The sequence below is a fragment of the Capra hircus genome, chromosome 1, assembly GCF_001704415.2.
Source record: "Capra hircus breed San Clemente chromosome 1, ASM170441v1, whole genome shotgun sequence".
Lineage (NCBI taxonomy): Eukaryota > Metazoa > Chordata > Mammalia > Artiodactyla > Bovidae > Capra > Capra hircus.
The window spans coordinates 73823580-73846726 of NC_030808.1; the positions used below are offsets into that span (position 1 = coordinate 73823580).

The window sequence follows — 23147 nt, forward strand, 5'->3', positions numbered from 1 at the left end:
TTTTATTTTGTCTCTGAAGCTTATTCTTTTTGAACTCCCAGCTGATTTTCTTTGTATCTGAAATATCTGGTTGTACAACCATTAGGGAAAGTCGAGGAAGAATACTGGCAAAGAATGGGAGTCAGTAATAGAATACATCCCTGGCCTAGTTTAGCTGAAGTCTGTGTAGGGTAGTAACAGCCATGGGTGCTCAGATGGTGGTGGCTCTGACAACCTAGCAGGAGAGTTTGAGGCTTATGCGTAACGGCAGTTGAAGAGGTTGAAGGATTTTTGAGAAAAGAATGAGATAATAAAAGGGGCCTCTGTTAGGATTCATCTGGAAATGGTTTGGGAAGACTGAAAGGGGGGACTGGAGGGGAGGAACAGTTAGGAGAATGGGAGATAAGAGAAAATAGATATATTAGTCTCTGACCCAGTTCCTGGCACAGGGCTCTTGAAACACTTGTAAATTCCTACTTGATAAAAGCACTAGGAGCATCTCTTGCTCTAATGAGGCTGCTGTTGGTGGATACCTGGATGGCTCCTGGATGGGGGCTGGTCCCCAGAAAGACCAAACCATGATTAGAAACTTGGAATTTTCAACCTCAACCCCCATTCTCTATAGAGGGAAGAAAGGCTGCAAATGGAATTGATAATTAATCACATCTACATGAGGAAGCTTCCATAAAATCCTAATAGTATGGGGTTCAAAGAGCTTCCAGGTGAATGAGCACACCCACATACCAGGAATATGATGCACCCCAACTCCAGGGGGACAGAAGTTCCTGTATTCAGAACTTTCCCAGACCGTTTCCCAGGTATCCCTTCACCTGGTTGTCCATCTGTATCCTTTATAATACTCTTTAATAAACCGCTAAATGTAAGTAAGTATTTCCCTGAATTCTGTGAGCCACTTTATAAAATTAACTGAATCCAAGGAAGGGATCATGGGAACCTCAGATTTATGGGTCATGTTTCAGAAGCACAGATGACAAACTGGATTTGCAACTGACATCTGAATGGGGTGGGGACAGTCTTATAGGACCGAGCCCTTAACCTGTGGAATGTGACACTATCTCCAGATAGATGGTATCAAAATTGAATTTAATTGAGTTAAATTATAGGACAATCAGCTGATGTCACAGAATTGCATGTTGTGGAGGAAAAAAACCCTACACCTCTGGTGTCAGAAGCTTTGTGAATATGGTAGTAGGCGCGAGACTAAAGACAAAACACATAAGGAAGGATTGGGGATTTTCCTAATTCAGGACTTCAAAGCTAAGATGTTTATTTATAAAAAAGATTGATTAGTTCCATTGTAACCTCAAATTACCCAGAGGACATGCTTGCACTTCAGAGAACTAAACAAATCACAGCTAATCCATTGTTAATTCAATTACCAAGAACCAGACAATGATTGCCATTTAAGCCACTGGGACCCAGATGCAAGAGTCCAAGAATGACACTCAGAGGAAGGTGTGTTAGGACTTGGAAAATCGTTCTGTGAAAAGGCAGACTGTGGAAAGAGGAGGAATCAAAATGGTTCTGAGACTGTAAATCTGTGACTCAGCAACAAGGTAAGACTATAAGAGAAACAGGAATTTAAAGAGGAGATTTAGGGCTAAAGATACTGATACAGATTTTAGAAATGGTGAGTTCCAGAGGCTAGTAGAATATCCGGGTTGGGATGAACAGCGAACAACTGAGATGCACCAAACAAGGGCCCAGGAGAGAAGAAGGATGGAGCTAGGCATTACTGGTATATCCTTCTAGACACGCTAATTAACGGAAGTACAGCTGAGGTCATCCAGAAAGGGGAAGAGGAAACAGAGGTCCTATCTTGTTACATTAATTTCTCTTTCACTGCAAGCTCCAAAAAAGATCATGAAGAATATTTTTTTCCTTCGAGATTTGAGATGTAAGTAACATGCAACACTGTATAAATGTAAGGTGTATAGCGTGACTTGGCTTACATCATGAAATGATTACAAGTTCAGTGAACATCCATCATCTCACAAAAAATAAAAAATTAAAGAAATTTAAAAAATTTCTTATGATGAGAACCCTTAGGATTTATTCTCACAACAAATTTCATATATAGCATGTGACAGTATTGGTCATATTCAGTGTTAGTCATATTTATCATGTTTACATTACATCCCTACTATTTATTTATCTTATTGAGAAGTTGGTACCTTTTGACAGTCTTCTGTTTCCCTCTCCTTCCACCCCAGCATGAAGAGTGCTGAGAATATTGTACAGATTTCCGGCAGGCATCATTTCTCACCCATCTCTGTACTTCCAGGGCTGCTTTTCTCTACACCAAACTCGACATCCAAGCACCCTCAACTGCCACTGATACCCAGAGCACACCATGCTCTTTCTCTTAGATCTCCTAAGAACACTCTCCCCTCCTCCTGAAGCTAACGGAGCTTACTGCCTTTCAATTGTCACCTATTACTTGCAGGCAAAATCTTTCCTGATTTTCCTTTTGGGTTGGATCTTCAGATCACCTGGTTCTGCTATCAAAATATTTACCACACTGTGTTTTAATGAATTATTTACCGATATTTACGGGTCTGGCTTCCTGAGCTTTAGGAGGTCAGAATTTCTGTCTTATTCATGATTATGTTGCCAGCATCTAGAGCGATGCCTGGTATGAAATAAGTACTTAGACATATTTGCCAGATCAATGGATGAATGGACAGATAAACAAGTGAATAAGGGGCAAGTATAATAACTATACACGTGCTTTGTAGCTTCTTCATGCCCAGAATAAGTGGCAACTCCTTTCTCTAAAATGGGATGCTTTTTAAATAAAAAACAGTAAACCATACTGGCCATGTATGGGAAAGATAGCCAAATCTTAAACAAATATTTGAAATATAATCAAGTATACCACTGCTTGCATCACTAACATCCTTAAGAATAGTCATCTGACTGAACAAACAGATTAACTGTGGTTTCTATCCTTTCTTGAAACTGGTGAATACCAACTCTAAATTACTACCCAAGTTCACGCAAAATCAACAAAATACCATCTTCTTTAGGAGAAAGTATACCTGTTATAAAGACACCATTGCCCCATGCGGAGAACACCACAGCCTGGAAATCCCACAGCTTGGAAGATTATCGGAAACATGTCCTTTTCTGTGGAACAGAAGTTATTCAGGTCAAGCCCTCTGGGCAGGGGCCAGTAAGAGCAGTCGTTTTGCAAACAGGTCAGTAGATTCCATTTTTGTAAACATGGTCCATGATTAGAGGTGGGGGAGCTGGATTAGGGAAATCTTGTTTACAATCATGGAGTTTGTCACATTCTGGTTTCCAATGCTGCTAAGTCGCCTCAGTCGTGTCCGACTCTGTGCGATCCCATAGACGGCAGCCCACCAGGCTCCACCGTCCCTGGGATTCTCCAGGCAAGAACACGGGAGTGGGTTGCCATTTCCTTCTTCAATACATGCAAGTGAAAAGTGAAAGCGAAGTCGCTCAGTCGTGCCCGACTCCCAGCAACCCCATGGACTGCAGCCCACCAGGCTCCCCAGTCCACGGGATTCTCCAGGCAAGAGCACTGGAGTGGGGTGCCATTGCCTTGGTTGCTGCTATTTCCAACTGAACTGTTCATTGTGAATACTGTTGTTTGTGATGAAGTGCATACGGGGATGAAGCATACTTCCTCAAAGGCAAAACTGTGTTCTTGGTTTTACTTTGTGTCCATAGACTTCTTCTCTTTTCACTCTGTACTTCCTCTAAGTGATTACCAAATGAATTGTTTCAACCATGATCACTTAAGAAATTTTCCTTTTCAAAGAGTCATATGTCAGGCTGTTATCTCAGGGTTTTTACTGGACGCCTTCAACGGGTCCAAAGATGCCTCAAAGTCAAGGCATCTACAAGGGGACTCATCCTCCTCTAGTGCCTCTTTCTGTAGACATCATCACCAATCTAGCAAGTTTCTTCATATTGTCTTTACTCCTCATTTTCTCTCCTACCAAATAAGGCACCACATCCTACAGATTCTGCAAATACCTCCTGCATCTTGTCTCCCTCTGAACTGAAGCTATCATCTCATGTCTAAATTATTACAGAAGAAATATTTATTTGAAAGTATCACTTTAACTTTCACCTTAAATATTGTTTTTTTATGCTTTGCTTAATTTTTCTCTAACCTATTCCTCAATTTGTCACCAAGTCTCACTTCAAAAACATAGTTTGGAGCAATTCATAAATACCATGCTCAAGAATGTTTCAAGATGACCCATATTAGTCCCACTCTTTCGCATGACATTACATGATCAATACCTTCCATGATCTGGTCTCAGTTCTCTGTATTTATTCATGACCTGTGTTTCTGCCACCCCATATATTTATAGACCCGAAATATATCTTGCATTTGATATCTCTATGCTTTAGTTTAGTCCATGATTCAACTGTTCTACCTAGTTTTTTAATCAAAAATATCAAGGTTTGAGGGATTTTTATGCTCAAAGTAGTCAGTGGGCATGAGAATATCCTTCAAGCTGCTGCCTAAGAAAAAGCTCATGGGTGGAGATCATGGAAACTACTGATCTGAGCTTGTAAAATGCTAAAGCAACAGGTTAGAGAAAATTTGGCTGTTTTCCTTCAAAGTCTACAAAGTCATGTTTGAGGAGAGCAGATGTTCATCAAGAAGTGGGATTAAAGCATGCTTTATACTTACAATACTGATTCATGTCTGGAATATATAGTAGCCAATTTTTTTTGCCAGTACTTTAGAAGTGAATGAGTATCTACTAAGTGCTATTCATAGAGGGTTAAAGAAAAGCAAATGTGAGATACTCTTTGCCTGCAAAGACGATTGTCACCTGATACAAGAGACAAATGCATTTATAGCTAACAAAACACAGGGCATAGAGGGATGTCATACAACCAAGTTGGTTTTTTTTCCTTTCTTAAAACTAGCAAATACCAGCTCTAAATTACAGACAGAGGGAGAAATTAGTTTGATTATGAAATATGGGAGTAGAATTCTGGAAATACTTATTTGAAGAGATGGTATTTTGAGCCAAACCTGACACAATGGGAAGGATTTAGCCAATCACAGCAGAGAGCTGGGAAAATAGGCTAATTTGTGTCCAAGAAACATAAGAGAAGGAAAGCACGAAGGTCTCCTGGGACCAGGAAGCAGGGACTAGGGATAAGGCGGGAGACCTCAAAAGCCTTGCATACGAATTTGATCTTTATTCTAAAATGTGTGTGTCCTGGAAGGTTTTTGAATCTAAGAACAACATGACCAGAGGCGTATAAAATTCCTTGCCTTGTGCTTTACTTTTCTCTTAATTTTCCATTACTTTCAACACACATATTTCTGTACGTCTTCTTCTCAGCATCTCTTGTTCTCTGGTCACTGCCTTCATCAGCTCCTTGGTCTGTTTCCTCAGCCCCATATGTGAAGTGGGGGTTACACTGTTTGAGCCATTGAAGCACTGCCCTCCAGAGCAAGAGAAATTGAGACGAGCAAAGTGAACACCATTTATTATTCCTGGCAACTTGGAAGAATAATAAATGTAAAACTGTTAGGTCACAACAATACTGTTTTAATTCCATTTTCAAATGAGTCTATTAACCAATTCTTAATTCAATGCAAACCATTTTTTTCATTTTGGTTTTAGGGAAAAATGTATTAAAAGACCTTTCACCACTTGTGATTATCTTTGTGTAGGTTACAATACAGCCAAAGGGGACTTGGTGAGATCCATCCTCTACCCCCGGCCTCTGAACTTCAAACTGTACAATGACGCCTTCAAGTTCATAGTGTCCCTGGCCTTCCTTGGAATCATGGGTTTTTTCTATGCCCTTGGTGTATATAAGTACCATGGAGTAAGTACTTGGGGGTAGGGCTTTTTAATAACTTTCTCGAGGAACTTAACCTAACTAAAAGGTTAGAATCAATGTCATCCAATAGAGCTTTCTAGAATCATGAAAATATTCTGTATCTCTACACTGGTCAACTTGCTAGCCATTAACTATGTGTTCACTGAGCACTTGAAATGTGTTGGTGTAATAAAGGAAATAAATGTTCAATTTTAAAAAATTAAAATAGCCACATGTGATTAGTGGAAATGGTATTGGAAGGTGTAGCTATTAAAAGTTGTGAAGTTCACAGCTCCTTTCACCACCTGGATGGGAGTGAAAGGTTACTGCGTGTGTGGCATTTGTGATATCCAAGCCCAGAGGAATACATGTTCCCTCAGAGGAAAAACATGCTTCTCACACGTTATAGGGTGGGGAGGATTTGGTCTTAAGATTAGAAAGCAGTAAGGATACACACATTTGAATGACAAAAATGCAAAGGAAGAAAAACACAAAGGAATTCTGGAACTAGCAAGCAGTTATGAGATAAATCTAATAAGGTAGGATTAGATCAGATTAAAGGGGATATTGAATGCCATGCCTAGACGTTTGGACTGTTTGCAAGTGTTGCTGTATTCGAGCGTGTACATTATCAAGGGAATACTCAACACACCATGCAGTCAATGAGTTGCCCTGTGTTCTTGTTAGGTTCTGAGATGAAATTGAATGTCTGGTCTTACAGAGTTGTGTACTATATGGACCCCCTCTTCCCTTTATAAGCTTCATGATGTCTGGTTTTGTTTGGATGTCTCCCTGAATAGTTGTGATGGCTGTACAGGAAAGAATTGTAGCAAATAACCCATGAGGTCCTTTCTGGTCCTGAGAATCTGATTCTGTTATGAATTTTGCAGTCTCTTCTATAAAACAGGCTGGGATCTTAGCAGCGTGGGCTTATAGGGGAGAATAAAACATTGTGAATAAAAGGATCCAAACGTAGGTATGAAACTGGGAGTGAGTGGACTCTAAAATGCCCAAACTGATGGCATTGGTGATAACATAGAAAAGTGTGTGTGTTGAGTGTGGGAGAGGCAAAGGCAGTCATGAGAATTTTTAGGCAATGTTCACGTTCAAACCTGAGCTCTGCATAGTCATTGCAATCTGAAATAAACTCTCAGAGAGCATTTCTAGGGGGAAGGAGGTTAGAGGAGGTCAGGGCACATGGGCACCAGTAGAATAGAGTCTGGAAAGAATGAAGCAGAAAGTCAAAACCAGTGGGGCTGGAATTTGAGGCAGTGTGTCAGTTTCATCTGGGAAACATGAGCATTGAGCTGGAAAACAAGCAAAAGCCCTCTCCTATGGGCCAGGAAGCCTTGGTGGGGATAGCACATGATAGTTTCTTGGGCAAGACTCAATGTCCAATACATACCAAAGCAGCATTCTCATTGCACACCCCATCTTCTTGTAGGTCTGGACCTGCAGACCTTTTGGCTGCTTCTATCTGCACTGGCTCAGCATGAGGCAGGGCTGAGTCTTCAGGGTTAAAGCTCCTCTGTGGCTGGGGTTGGGAAAATCAGGAAATGATGGATTTCATGATAAACTAGAATTGGCCAAAGATGTGCCAAGTAGCCATTGTTACTAAACTTGAATCTATGTTTCCAATACTGAAAAGAGAACTTTATGGCTAAAACCAAGGTAATTTCATAAAAACCTAGGCAAGGTTGTAGAGGGAAAGCCATTAGTTAACAGAGCATGGGAAAGTTATGCAGCCTATGATTTGATCTCGGCCCTGCCTTTATTAGTCCTGTGATCCTCGGTAGCTTGCCTGGAATCCTGATTCTGTGAGACTTGGCTTGGTGATATAACACACATCTGTGCCCTCCCTCTAGATGAATAGATTAGGGATTATATCCTCACCATTTAAGCAGCATGTGGGCCTTGGGAAAGTTGTTTACTTTTTAAAGTCTCAGTTTCCTCTTCTGTTAAATGGAGGAAATAATAGTATTTACATTGCAAGATGGTTGTGAGGAGTAAATAAAGTGTGTGTACACAGTGCTTGTTTCAGGGTGTGTATCCAGTGAGAACAAGTTAGTTTTATTGGCTTATCCATAGCAGTGAATATATGCTGTGATCTTTGCAGAATCCTGGTCCTAGTTTTCATCAGGTTTCCAGGCACTCCACGTATGTGTTGAGCACCTTCTCTGTGTCAGAAGGCGCTAGGCTCTGCATCTGGTGACAAGTAAGATGAATTCCAAGATGACTTCAAAGATGAAGGAGGCACAGCTGCTGTGCCGGAGGAGTTTGTAGAACCATTGAGAAAGCAACAGTCAGGCCATGTGTGAACTATTACAACTCAAGTCTAGTCCCAGTGACCAGGAGTCCAGAGGGTATGCAAATACCTGATGGGCAAAGAAGGGGTGGCCCTCTGGATGGACAGAAGGCTGAGCAGAGAGAAGCTGGGTCAGGAAGGACAGTAGGGTGTGGGCTGGGGGCCCAGGGTGTCATTTCTTCTGCAGAGGGTGACAATTTGTTGATTTCTCAGACTCGACCTGGAGAATACTCAGTCCAACCAAGACAGCTGGCTCATGACGACTATTCTGAGCTTCCAGAACTCCATTGGTGCGACAGGAGATGGAGCGGAAGGGTGCACGTGCTTTCTGCCAGGCTAACCTGTGTGTCCCTCCCTCCCCAGGCCTCTCCACAAGACACCATGGCCATGGCGCTGCTCCTCCTCACAGTGGCGGTCCCTCCTGTGCTGCCAGCTGCCCTGACCACAGGCATCGTGTACGCACAGAGGAGGCTGAAGAAAAAGAGAATCTTCTGCATCTCCCCACAGCGGATCAACATGTGTGGGCAAATCAACCTTGTGTGCTTTGACAAAGTATGAGCTTAACTCCCCATGTTGGAGGTTAATGATACTGGGACATAGCCGAGTCGGGAAGGGCCTCAGAGACTGTCTAGCCCAGCACCCTCCTGGGACAGATGGGAACACGGAGGCCACGAGGGTCACACACAGAGCTGGTGTGAAAGCATGTTCTGGAAGCCTGCTCTCCCGAGTCTTGAGGAAGTGGTTTAGCCGTCATATCAGCATTTCTTTCCTGTCAAATTTAATATTTTCGTGCCTGTTTCGGGTTTCAAAACAATCTCTTACTGTAATCACTTTTATGAGTGACTGGCTTTTTTCAGGCAAAAAATAATATTAGGAACATTTCTGTTCCCTCGGTGCTTTGTCCAGAGCTTAAGGGGGCATATTCATTTCTCCTCCACTGCTTATTTTCAGGAACTGGAAAGCAGGGGCTGTGACCTGTGTTTAACACTCTGGTCCTTCTTTTTCCCTTTGCTTCCCAGGATGTCGAGCCTCAGGACTGGGGCAGATTGTCTGTGCTTAGGGCCTGGAAAGGTGGCAGAAGGGAAGTATGTTCGGAGGAGGGGACAGCTGTTCTGGGACAGGTCCCAGGACCCCTCCTTGTGGCTTCTGTGGGGGACCAGGCAGGGCTGCAGTATCAGTCACCTCACCCGGGCACCCAGTTTACCAGCTCTAATGCAGAAGTCTGGTCTGGTCTCTCCATGTCTTCACTTTGTCTTCATGAGAATAAATGATGAAGGTTTTGCTGCTTTTTAGATAACTGACATTGGCAGAGAGCCCCATTAGTGAGATGTTGCAAGCTCTTGAGAAGCTCACAAGCTAGATGAGGAAGAAGGAAACAGGGAAACATAGATGATGAAAACACAGTGAAATGCATGCTAAATAAGTATAAGCCAAGCACCGGGGTGTGGTTACCTGCTTCAGGTGGGAGTCACCTCTGAGCTGTGGCTTTGGCTGTCAGGCAGAATGGGCCCCAGGCTCAGCCGTGAGCAGCCCAGCAGCACACAGATACCAGGGCTGCCACAGGCGGGGAGCCAGACTCTGGGTGGTAAGAACGTGGCTACGAGGTCAGGATGCAGCTGGAACCGATGATCCCAGGTGCTCAGGGCTTCATGTGCTCTGAGAAGATGGCTCCTTGTCCTAGACAAAGAGGAACAGAGAGCAAAGGCCAAGCTGGAGAGACACCATGAGCAGACCCTGACAAGTCCTGGTCCCCAGGTAGAAGTGGCAAAGCTCTTACGTCGTTTCGGTTCTATTCTTTTCTAGTTTCCTTTGACAAAGAAACCTGTAAGGTTAACTTAACAGTAGCTACCTTTTAGATTCAGGGCCAGAGAACAACTCTTGACAACAATTCCTGTTACTGACCCAGCAGCCTCACCAGGGTGTAGAATATAGGAGGCAGATTTACAAAATGTGTTCATTACATATCTGTTTCTAAAACTAGTTTTTCCAGAGGTGTTCCCTTTCCTTCCTGTAGAAAGCTTTTCCACATCCTTGTGCTCCTTTGCTAGACCGTCTCAAGGATGCTCGACAGCAGACTTGGCCAGACTCCATGTGTTGTGATGGCATCTTATAATGCAAACACTCATGATTGGGAATCAGCAAAATGGGAAATCTAATCATGAATTTGACACTAAGTTTCTGTGTGACTTTTTAAGATAAGCTAGCTGAAATACAATTCTCTGTTTCTTTCTTGCTTTTATATTATAAAACTCTATCACCATGATGTTAGAATAAAACCCTCCACAATTAATTGAATTTCCATCTAGTGTTATTTCAATTTAGAAGATATTCACCACTGGGCTTCTGAGTACATTTATTCCCATATATTTCTAGTTTTACACTGGTTTCTTACAAGTTCTTTAAAACAAGTTTTCTCTCTCTCTTTTCTATTCAATTCAGTCTAAGCCTGAACTAGCGTTTATACTAAGAAGTTTTATTTTTCTATCTTATTCACTTTAGAACAGCAACTGTAATTTTTAGTGCTTTTTCCATTTATGGCTAGTTTTATTGTATAAGGGTTATTTTCATGTAGAGAAATAACTCTGTCCCTTATCTGTTTTTGCTACGGTATCATCTCTGTTTTCATGTTCAAGATATTGATGTTTTAAAACATATCTAATGATCAGGAAAACATTTCAGTTTGAATTAAGTTGCTAACTCTTGCTGAAATGGAGCAACTCAAGAGCCTTTGGAATCTAATCACACAGATTGGAGTCCTTATAAAATATAGGAGGTACATGTTTTGCTTTTTCTTTTGCTGTTGTTGTTCTTGAAGGAATAACATACACGAAGCATGTTAGCTCTCCTTGAAGTCCAAATTAGTTAATAAAACAAACTTTCCTATTTCTTTAATCCAGAAGCTCAGACGTTGTCTCTCCACATGCTTTTCAGAATTCACTTAACATTTGTCTTCTGGTGGAAGCCTCCAAACAGGCTGGATTCTGGTTCTTTCTCTCCAGTCTATGTGCCAATGGACCCTTGCCCGCTCATTTCACCTTTATACTGAGACTGTCTATACCCTATTTACTCAGTTGTAAGAAGAGAAAGCACTGCAGACACTTCTCTGTAAAGCATGGTGCTAATGCAAATGTGCTATGACGATAATAGATATCATTTGATGGAAAACTGAAAACTTCAGTGTCTTATACGGTGAAGATTTACAAGGAAAAAAGTGTCAGAACATAGGTGTCAGTGTTGAAAAGGACATTCCTATCACTTCGCAATGCATTACTGACAGTTAGAGCTGAGCCAGTGGTAGCCACCCACCTCCTTGCTCTGACAGGGTGTAGACCAGTCCAAATGCCATTGGCCTATTGCATAAAGACAGTAGGGTTTGTTGTGTGAAGCAATGGGCAAATTAAAAGTGCTGTGATAGCACTCAGCCCCATTTTGCTTTCTCTGCTACATTATCTGACAAATACTTTCCCCTGATGCAGCAAATCAGCCCTCCCTACCATTTTCCTCTTGATCTAACAGTCAAACCCATTCCTGGGCATTAATTAATATTTATTATGAGCACTTCACTTCTCTCTGTAGTCTCAAAGCCCTTTATCAACATTTCGTTATCAATCTGGACAGTCACCATGTCACCCGTATTTTTAGGAAATAGCTGTGAACTATATAGCGGACTAGGAACTAAACAGTCTTGCAAACAAAGAAAAACATTCTGACCTCTGCTTTAGAAAGACAACAGGTGCCAACTGAGAAGTCAGACTGAGCTGGTTCTTGTTGGATTTCTATTCACTGAACCTTTCTCATTCAGCAACAGCAGTGATCACGGCAGTAAACAAACAAAATGAAACACTTGCATTTGGTAATTAGTGACTAGACTCAACCTAATTTTCAATATGGTCTTTTGGGAATCATTTGTCACTGGCTGAATCTTTCCTTCAGGTGCTCGTCTCTAATTTAAAATGTGATGCTTGCCAGTAAGAGCTTGGCCAATGTTTTATAATAAGTGTAAATGGAGTATAACCTTTAAAAATTGTGAATATCACTATAGTGATATAGTACACCTATAACTTGTAGAATATTTTACACCAACTACACTTTAATAAAATATAAAAAGCAAATTAAATGTTAAAAAGAATCATTGAACAAATGGAAAATAAAAATTTTTAAAGTATGTTCTTAGAAGGAAAAAAAAGGAAAACTAATGGAGAGCTGAGTATCACACTTACTACAAATATAAACAATAATGAAAATTTTTTTAATAAACATCTAATGTAAAAAGAAAGGGCTTGGGACAGCTAAACATACTTTGGTTTCTTGGGAGCTTGGGTTTTGTGTAAATTATAATTAAAAGCTCTAAATCTTCTGCTAAAACCCATTCTAATTTTTTTGCAGACTGGTACTCTTACAGAAGATGGACTGGACCTCTGGGGGACTGTCCCTACTGTTGACAGTTGGTAGGCACTGTAATGAAGACACAGTGTGTGATTGGTAGGGCTACCTTGTGACACTCCAGTCCATCCTTCCAGTGCTGAGGGATGAATCGCACATAAAATATACATAATAATTGGCTGGTACTGGCTCCCCATTAATCAACTTGTTAAGTTAAATGAGTTCTAAATTCGGAACCAGAGGGGGAAAGTAGATCTTCAAACTCCACATTAAAAATGGAATAGAATAAGGCGGACGATTAGGGAGTTGAGTGAATAAAACAAAAGGCAAAGAGTGAAATCAGGACTGTGCTTAATTTAAAACTGCATAGACTTCCTGGGTGGCTTGTGAGGTGGGAAATCCAGAAAGGAAGACCTCCATCTCCCCCCTCATGGAGTTCACACTTTAGTGAGATAAAAGGTGCAAATGGACCCATCTGCAATGTACCACATGGCTGGGAAAGGAATTAAGGCACAGATATCACAATAAAGAAGAAATGATAACGATTGCTTGATAAAAGACACAGTCCTGATTTTTATAATAACATAGTGGATAAAAGGTAGAAATTCATTTTGAAAATGAATAGATCAAGGAATACCACCTGGAGGAGATAACAAATGAGATGGGTTTTGAAGGGAGTATAACTGCAAATTTTACAGATGAAGTTTAAAAGCTGGCACTAGGGAGCAAAGCTGAAGCTCCAATATTTTGGCCACTTGACATGAAGAGCCGACTCATTGGAAAAGACCTTGATGCTTGGAAAGATTGAAGGCAGGAGGAGAAGGAGGTGACAGAGGATGAGATGGTTGGATAGCATCACTGACTCAATGGACATGAGTTGGAGCAAACTCTGGGAGATATTGAAGGACAGGGAAGCCTGGTGTGCCACAGGTCATGGAGTTGTGAAGAATCAAACATGACTTAGTGACTCAACAACAACAACAGGGAGTGGAGAGGGCAATCACATAAATAATACCCCCAAACAGAGCTAGAGACAGGAGGGAGGCCCATCCTCAGAGAATGCCCTCTGCACTCCCTTCCCTGCAGGGCTGGGACCCACCTTCTCAGTCAGTGGAGACACTTCTGCTCTTGAGCTCTGGGAATACCACCTGGGCTCCAACAGTGGCTGCTGCTGCTGTCACTGAAGGAGTCATGCAGGGACTCTCCAGGTTGGTGACAGGGTCCTGGGCACAGCCCTGGCACAAGGGAACAGTAGTCAGGCAGTGTGATGGTGCAGAGGATTCCTGGGCTACGTGACAGTGAAGTCCCTGGGCTCCTGTTAATGTGCCTCTGCTTCTGGGTGCTTGGATGCACAGATCAGGTTTTGGTCCAGACAGGCAGACCTCTACGGGCCAGAGCAATGAAAGGGGAAAGGGATGTTTGCAGTTTCCATTCCTTCTTTCTCTCCCTTTGCCCTAGTACTCTGAGACTTTGAGAGGAGTAGAAACCCTGGATACAGTTTTTATTTAGCTGTAAGATGGGAGGAGAGACCGTCTACTGTCAAATAGGGAAATGAGTTTTTGATACTAGATATCCATGCCAGGAGTTTTAAGAAATAGGGGTGAAAGCCAAAGAGCCGACTTGTGAGAACTATTTGAATCCATGCCTGCTGTTTTTTCCTTTATTGTACTTATTCATTAAATTTTGGGGCCATGCTACACAACATGGGCTTCCCTGGTGGCTCAGATGGTAAAGAATCCTCCTGCAATGTGGGAGACCTGGGTTCGATCCCTGGGTGGGGAAAATCCCCTGGAGAAGGGCACAGCAACCCACTCCAGTATTCTTGCCTAGACAGTCCCATGGACAGAGGAGCCTGGCAGGCTACAGTCCACTGGGTCTCAAAGAGCTGGATACGACTAAGTGACTAAGCACAGCATAGCACAGCATATAGTATCTAGTTCCAGGACCAGAAATTGAACCATGGCCCCTGAGTTGTAAGGGTGGAATCTTAACCACTGGACTGCCAGGGGAATTCCCCATCCACGCCTGCTTCTACTTGAAGAAGAATGGAGCCAGCAGGCAGGCTTCCTTTCCATCCCTGCTACCCCACTGGCCTGGAGACTTCTTGCCTGGTCGTTTTCTAGAGTCAGCTCTGCAATTTGCGGATGTCAGCTCTGAGCCTTCCCACATTCTACCTTCCCACAACACTGCCAGCCTGTGGGCTGGCTGCAGGCAACCTGACAAAAGGCTCTGTTGTTGTTTGGTCACTAAGTTGTGTCCAACTCTTTGCCACTCCATGAACTGCTGCATGCCAAGCTTACCTGTCCTCCACTATCTCCTGGAGTTTGCTGAAACTCATGTTCGTAGAGTCAATGATGCCCTGTCATTAAACCCAAACACTCAGAATTTATCGTATAAGGTATGGGGGGAAAGGGAGCTAGTGAAGGTTTTGAGCACAGAGGTGAGGTATCAGTAAATTATCTCAGTAAAATTGCAGGGCAGGGTGTGCAAAATGATTTTGTTGAAGACCTTAGCTTGCTGATTATTTTCTCTTCCAGTTTCCAGGAAGTCCACAGCTTTACCTCCGGCAAGGCTCTGCCCTGGGGCCCACTGTGTGCAGCCATGGCCAGCTGCCACTCTCTGATCCTCCTTGATGGGACCATCCAGGGAGACCCACTGGACCTCAAAATGTTTGAGGGCACCGCTTGGGTAAGGTGATTGTTCCTTGGTTCAGCTGAATGAGGAAAATGTGAAGAAATATCCAATACTCACTGGGAGTGCCTAGGCTTTCCTAACTTTGGTTGAAACCCAGAGAATTATAGCAGTATATAAATGAATGAAGGTCTGATCCTACGTGAATCTCCCAATCTCTGCTCCAAAACTCTACAAAGCTTTGCAACATGATATAGGGGTCTACCACCAAATAAATTTGGGAGCTGATATTTAAACAAAGATAATTTGATTTCTTGATTATAGAATTTCTTTAATGTTAATATACGGTGGTATATTGTGAATATTCAAGAGAGGATATAATATGCAGCATTTCCTAAACCTGTTTCACCACAAAAAACTTGAGAGGCCAAATTGTAGCACGAACACCCTTGGAGAAACACTCATCCAAAGCAGTGCTGTAAACACAGTAGCCACTAGCCACACTGGCTATTGAGCATATGAACAGTGGGTATGCAAATTGGGAACTGAATTTTAAATTTTTAAATTTTAAATAATTGAAATAGCCACAATTGGTTGGTAGCTGTTGCATTATTAATAGACAGTATAAGTCTTAAAAGTGTTAGTCAGCTTAGTCATGTCCCACTCTTTGCAACCCCACAGATTGTAACCCCCAGGCTCCTCTGTCCAAGGAATTCTCCAGGCAAGAATACTGGAGTGGGTTGCCATTTCCTTCTCCAGGGGACCTCCCAACCCAGTGAAAGGGTTTGACACCAGAAAGGAGGCCCGTCAATCCAGGGGGTTCAATTTCCTCAGCTGAGTGTGAATGACAGCGGAAGGATATAAGGTCCTACTGGCAACGGTCAGGACAGGATTAGGAAAGTACTCGACTCCACCACTCTCTAGATTTCTGACCTCAAATCCAGAACAAAGGTTCTGAATCGTTACCTCATATGTGTATTTGGAGAACAATGACTCACTTCTGGAGCTTTGAAACTGTGAGCCTGCAGGGGCCAGGCATTGTAGAGTCCAAAGAATGGAGGGTATTCATTCATTCATTAGTTAGTTAATTAACCACATGGTTCTTCCCTTCAAAAAGAATTTTTTTTTTCTAAAACTACTTACATGAAATGCAGAACAGCATTTAAACAGAGCTGTAAAGAAGTGAAAACAAACAATTGGAGGGACCTGTAGAACCCCTCGACAGAGTGTGTGCTCTGTCATGTTCTCTGACCCTTTGTGACCACATGGACTAGAGCCCACCAGGCTCCTCTGCCCATGAAATTTTCCACCAAGAATACTGGAGTGGGTTGCCATTTCCTACTCCAGGGGATCTTCCTGACTCAGGGATCCAACCCATGTCTCCTGCGACTTCTGCATCGGCAGGCAGGTTCTTTACCACTTGCCACCTGGGAAGCCTGAAGGACAGTTCACAAAGAGGCTAATCTAAGGATTTATTGTAGGAAAATTGTAGATTTCTAGAGGCCAAAGTAATAAAAGGGGAAACCTGGTAAACAGGGAATTTCTGATATCAGTAAGTAAAATTAGAGCATTTGCTGTGGAGAGATGCTTGATACTGCCGAAAAAAAAGGCACAGCCTAAAAATTGAGTTATGTTTTATTTGACAGACAAAACTGAGGACTTAAGCCCAAGACACAGCATCTCAGATAATTCTAAGAGACTGTCCTGAAGAAGGAAGAAGGGGTATGTAGCTAGGATACATGTATAGGATTTTTTTGCAGCAAAGACAAGGTAGTTGGAATAAATATATATATATATACTGTTAATTAAAGAAAACCACATATCTCAAGTTAAAGAGTTTAGTGCTTTTCTTTGTATGGGAAGATGCAAGAGTCTGGGCTCACTGCAATCTTTTCTTTGATATGCATCTCAGCTGTCTGGGGCTAGTGTCCTGTGATTTCACATCCTGAGTCTCCTCAGGGTGCACTGATGGAGGTGGCTGTGAGGCTCCTCTGCCCATAGGATATTCCTCCTCCAGGGGATCTTCCCAGCTCAGGGATTGAACCCATGTCTCCTGCATATCCTGCATTACAGGAAGATTCTTTACCCCTGAGCCATCAGGCATCCTGAGTCTCCTCCTAAGGGTTCACTGTAGGAAGTGGCTGGGTGACAGGCAGAGTTTCCATCTTGAGTTCCCTCAGGGTTCACCATCCAGATGGCTGTAATGTGATGGCTTGATGGCTGCAACATTCTTTGTTTGCGGATATGGAAGGCAATATTTTTTATTTGCAATATAAAGGCAAGACAGAAATCACTTTCCTGGATCTTAATGAAGAGGAATCAGTGTAATTTTTGTAAGCAAGCAGCACCAACGTCCTTACCAGCATCGCTGGTGCTGACCCAGTGAGGAGCTCCACATGGTCATTATTACTCTATACGACTTTGTTCCTGGTTCTAACACTGCTTCCCCTTCTCCAAAAGAGGAGGCTTCCTCTCTAAATACAAGTGACATACGAGTTGGGGTCTTATATGGGGACATAAATCTTTAGTATTAGCTCTGTAAGCACTGTTTTTAAGACCAGTTGTATCCACTCCAAACGGAGCATAACGGTGCAAGATCGTCCACTGAGTTTAAAGCTGGATAAATCTCTAGTTAAATATCTTTTGGTTATTAAGAAGCTTTCACTAACCATCAGGGGGAGTGAAAATGTTCTTATAGACTCTAAGAATATTAGCAACCATAAGGAATGTCAGAATATTTTTCCAAAGAAATTGAAATTTGGAGAAACAAAGTGATGTCCCCAAGGTTGAACAAATAAGTGGTAGAGGAGAGACCAGATGTTGTCTCTTATTTTCTGACTTCTACTATTTATTTTTATCTGACTGCCTTTCCCATATTTTAGCTAAATTTTGGTTCTTCAGATGGTATAACTTATAGCGCTGTAACATCCAAAGAATACAAACTATTTTCAAATATGCTTTCTAATTTGCTAGCAGCTAACTTGTAACTCTCTAGCTAACCAGTTAGGCTAGTAGCATAGACGTAGCATAAGAAGTAGTTCAAGATTCAGTCATCTGGGAGCTAATGTGCTCAGGTGTAATGGAGACTAGGGCTCTACCCTTGTCCATTTACAAGACATGCCTTTTAGGAAGAGCCAGTGGGCTGCAGTTAATGCTTCCTCCATCAGTTATTGCTGGCTTCCCAGGTGGCTCAGAGGTAAGACTCTGCCTGCCAAAGCAGGAGATGCAGGAGACACAGGTTCAATCCCTGGATCAGAAAGATGCCCTGGGAAAGGAAATGGCAACCCACTCCAGTATTCTTGCCTGGGGAATCTCATGAACAGAGGAGCCTGGGAGGGCCACAGTCCACAGGGCTTCAAAGAGTCGGACGCAACTGAGCACGCGCGCACACACACACAGTTACTACGTAAAATGCAATCCCAATAATTCTGCTCTTGGACATTTTACAATAAGATCCTTAATATGAATCAAAACAGCAGAAATTTGGTAATGATGGTACTAAAATAATTGGCTTAGAAGAGAAAAAAATGTAAAAGGGGTTTTGAAAAGATTAAAGTGCTATGCAAATGAGAAGTATTTCTTTCTAATTATTTTTCTGTAAGGAATCTTATGAATGTTTTCATTTGAAAGCAGATAATCGAAGATTGCAATGCAGACTACTGTGAACTTGGGATATCAGATTCAAATGTAATAATAAAGCCAGGACCAAAAGCCAGTCAGGTATAGTTTGCGTCTTTAAATTATATAAATCTTTCCCCTTAAAACTGGTGAAATTCCCCTGCCTTTTATTTGTTTTTATATTTCTATTATTTTGTCTTACCCTAACTGTATGTACAGTTGGTTTGCTCATTCCTTCATTCCTAAATTTGTCTGTTAGTTTATTCAACAAACACTCACAAAATACCTATGTATACTCAAGCTCTGTGCTAGGTGCTAAGAGATAAAGTGATTTCAAAACTAGACGTGTTGTGCTGTGTGCTGGAGTAATACATGGACTGATAGAAAAATCAATACCAGTGCAAACAAATGCAATACAATGTGCCAAGTGCTAGAATAAAGGCTGAAGAAAGAGCAGCGGGAGTCCAGAGGTGGGAGTCAGTAGTGTTGCTGAGAGAGAAGTACCTCAGAGAAGGTGACCTATGAGCTTGGCCTGGAAGATGATTAGGATTTCTCAGGCCCCCAAGGGAAAGGGCTTTGTAGACCAGACAACTTGATGAGGGAACCGCTTTAGACGCAGCTAGAAAAATATCAATGTTGTGACAATATACCACCTCACGTCCCGGGGCTCACTGCAGAGTAAAAAGATTATTTGTTGGTGCACATCTTCTAAATCTTCCTTAATAGCTTCTTAAGCTCCCCTCTCTTTGTGTACTTAGAGTCCGGTGGAAGCCATCATCGTCCTGCGTCAGTTCCCATTTTCCTCCAGCCTGCAGAGGATGTCTGTGGTTGCTCAGCTGGCGGGGGAGGATCACTTCCATGTCTACGTGAAGGGAGCCCCGGAGATGCTGGCTCGGTTCTGCAGACCTGAAACAGGTACTAACTGGCGCTTCCCTCTTTCAGGAGGTGAAACTACGTAAAAACTCAGACAGAGCAAACCAGCCCAAATCAATGAACACGGAGGTGGTGGTTTTCTCGGTAGGTGGAAAGCGGGCCCAGCAGATCTGCTAAGGCAGAGGTGATCATTTCAAAGCAGACAAAAAGAGAATAAATATCAGACTGTGGTCTTGCCAGAAAGGCCCAACCACACTGCGGCATTAGAGAAGGAGATGTGAAACAAGCATCAGGACCAATCAGGAAACTACACTGGGGTCAGAGGACCAGGGATGGTGAGAAGGAGTAGCGCTCAGAAGGAACCAAAGAGACAGGTCTGAACATCAGACTCACTCTCCAAGCAGGGATGCTCTGTCACCCACCTCCTGGGAGCTGGAACCGCTTATGGTGTCTCAGATCAGTGGGAGGAGAATATAAAAACAAGAAATCTTTTAGGGGAAAAAAAAGTGATTAGAGTAAATTAGGTGGTATTAGAGCAAGGTAATTGATCATTTTCACAGCAATTTCATCTTTCTGGGCCAGATTTTAAGCTGATTTGTATTGTTTCTTCATCCTATAAACATGTACTCTCTAAGCTGCAGTCCAGATTTGTAAGAATATTGCTGCATTCAAATGAGTTCATTTGGATAAAATTGGCCTTTTTTTCTCCTGATTTTCATCTATATTCTCCTTACAATTGCTGATAGCCATCAGCTTGTGCATAGAATTTTAAGAATTGGCAAATGATTGCTTTCACTTCTTTCTTTACTTGGAGTCATTTTTCCAAAGAATTCCTTCCATTTTTCTGACATTGATCTTCCTCATAGCTCCCATTAACTCCATCCTTTACAGACTGTTGGTCTATAGTTGGCTGTTACTTTTTTTAGGTGTCATTTGCCACTGCTTATTTGTCTGGTCAGTCTAATTCTTCTTATTGTCCTAACTTCTGATCCTTGACATATGATAATATCATATTCAGTGATTTCTTTTTCCTTCCTGTGTTTAAGAAATAGAGAGTTAGCAGCTTCCTTGAAATAGATCCTCACCTCCAGAATTATTGATATTTTAGAATTACAGAAAGTCTGTGCTGAGTGGGAGCATAGACATCTATAACCTCTTCTTTTTATGGATGGGAAAATTGAGACGCAGAAGAGAGACTTAAAATCCCCAAGGTCAGGAAGCTAGCTGGCAGCACAGTGGAGACTCGAGCCTAAGCTACTACACTTCTTAAGCTATTCTTTTCCCTAATATCTTTATATAACCATACATACATAAACCATACAAATTTTATAGACATATTAACCTTAGTTATGATTATCATGTCAAAACACACAAAGGTTGGTGTGTGTCATCCATTATCTACATTGGCAAACGTTTCTGCAAAGAGCCAAGTAATAAATATTTTAGGTCTTGCAGGCCACACCATCTCTGGCTCAACTGCTCAACCCTGCCATTGTAACCTGAAAGCAGCCATAGGTAACAAACAAATGGGCATGCCTGTGTTCCAATAAAACCTTAATTACAAATCAAGACTGGGATAGATTTGGCCTGCAGTACCTCATTTCATCTGGGTAGATGGTCCTGAGGTCTGTCTTTACTGTACTCAGCTAATGTATATGGCACCCAGTTGATGACCAGTACATGTTTGGCATTTATTTCTGTTAGATTATAAGAATAACATACTGACGAAGTTGTTTGTGGCTTTTAACTGAAGTTATAGTGTTCTATTTTTTAAAATATTTTTTAAAATGTGAACCATTTTTAAAGTCTTTGTTGAATTTGTTACAATAGTGCTTCTGTTTCACATTTCGATTTTTTGGCTGAGCCGCATACGGGATCTTAGCTCCCTGGCCAAGGACTGAACCCACACACCCCCTGCCCCAAACATTGGAAGGTGAAGTCTTAACCATTGGGCTGCCAGGGAAAGCCCCATAGTGTTTCTATTAAAGCATTTCTATGGAGAGAACATTAAAACAAAGCATAGTGACTGCATCCAGGATTTTGTTTAGGAGTTAAGCCGCCTTTAGTGGGACCTGCGCTTACCTCTCTTTTCTCTCTTGGCAGTGCCCAGGAATTTCCCAAAGGAGCTAAGAAATTACACAGTGCAAGGCTTCCGTGTCATTGCCCTCGCCCACAAAGTCTTGAAGATGGAGAAGCTTTCAGAAGTGAAAAGTTTAACCAGGTAGGGAGCTCAGAAATTGGCACCAGGGCAGGCTCTGTGTGCGTGAAGAGAATGAGCCCTGGAGATGAATGGATGGAAGCCAAATCACCAGGAAACCACTTAGAGATGGAGAATCACTCATCTAATGCCTTGGTTTAGAGAGAGGCAACTCTAAGCCACATTGGGGAGGACTTGCTCAGGCCACAGTGCTGGCTGGTGATGAAACAAGGATGGCAGTTGAGATCTCCTAACTCTCAGATGTCACTGAGTTATCTCTGCCCTATGTCCCATCATCCCATCCAAAACAAACAACCCCTCTTCAACTTTGGAGCATCATGTGGCTGACAGATTAGGGGTCCCCTAGAAAAATAGGGTTCAGAGAATACAGTTGTCACTTCGAATGACCTCCAGAAGTTTTTAGACTTGATTTCTTTCAGGAATCAGTAGTATACCCCGTCAAAGCTGGAGGAGTGAGTGCAAATTGAGTTCCTTATATGAAATAGAATTCAGTATTCTTTATTACATTCAACGGGTAAATTGTCCTCTGCAGAGGGTAATCTGTAAATTATTTTTTCTTTCTAAGTTTTGCAGTTTTTAAAGGTTGTTTTTGAATTGGTTATGACAAAAGAGTAAAGAAATACTGTGCCAAATTGAATAAGAGACCGTATATGTTACTCATGTTTGATTTTGTTTTGCTGACAGAGAGGTCCTCACTTAATACAATTTTTTAAAATTATCTGCCCATCTGCATAGATGTAGTGTGTTGCTATTTACAACCTAAGTCCATCTATAAGTCCATCTACTCTAAAATAATCAACAATCACATCCCTTCCTTACACGTGTCTCTTTCCCCCAACTATAACATGTGGGATTAGACGATCTCTAACGAGTCTTTCAGTCATGACATTTTAATCTTCTAAACAGAATCACAAAGCTCATTTTGAAATATATGAATGCCACTCTCAGGTTTAGTATTCAAAGTGTTAGCTATTCTTGAGCAAACATAAAGACTCATAACACAGGATTTTGTAATTTTTCAAGATACAAATTTTAATAATGAAAGTTAAGGTCATATGTGAAGACAAGATGTATTTTGCTTGAAGTGGAATGTAGACACTACCCAGCTGCTATATATACGGAGGCAACTGTGATATTCTCATTTAAAAACTACCAGTGAGATAGACATTATTATAAATATAACAAAAAATGAGCATAAATGTGCTAGATTTCCGACCATCTCAGGTTTTCCCAAAGAATATCAGGAGCCTATTTATCATGCTTCCTAGAATATAGTTATTATTTTCAAAC

General features: G+C 41.8%; 1 protein-coding gene across 4 annotated transcripts in view; it reads left to right on the forward strand.

Moving 5' to 3' along the window:
• ATP13A5 (ATPase 13A5) overlaps window positions 1-23147 on the forward strand; it is a 116197-nt gene that overhangs the window by 47815 nt on the left and 45235 nt on the right. For all 4 annotated transcript variants that reach the window (XM_005675110.3, XM_018046582.1, XM_018046580.1 and 1 more), the window contains 8 exons: window positions 3030-3200; window positions 5678-5835; window positions 8498-8686; window positions 12521-12582; window positions 15055-15205; window positions 18782-18868; window positions 19525-19681; window positions 21743-21860. In XM_005675110.3, the coding sequence (XP_005675167.2) occupies window positions 3030-3200; window positions 5678-5835; window positions 8498-8686; window positions 12521-12582; window positions 15055-15205; window positions 18782-18868; window positions 19525-19681; window positions 21743-21860 (1093 nt within the window). The remainder of the gene's footprint in view (window positions 1-3029; window positions 3201-5677; window positions 5836-8497; window positions 8687-12520; window positions 12583-15054; window positions 15206-18781; window positions 18869-19524; window positions 19682-21742; window positions 21861-23147) is intronic.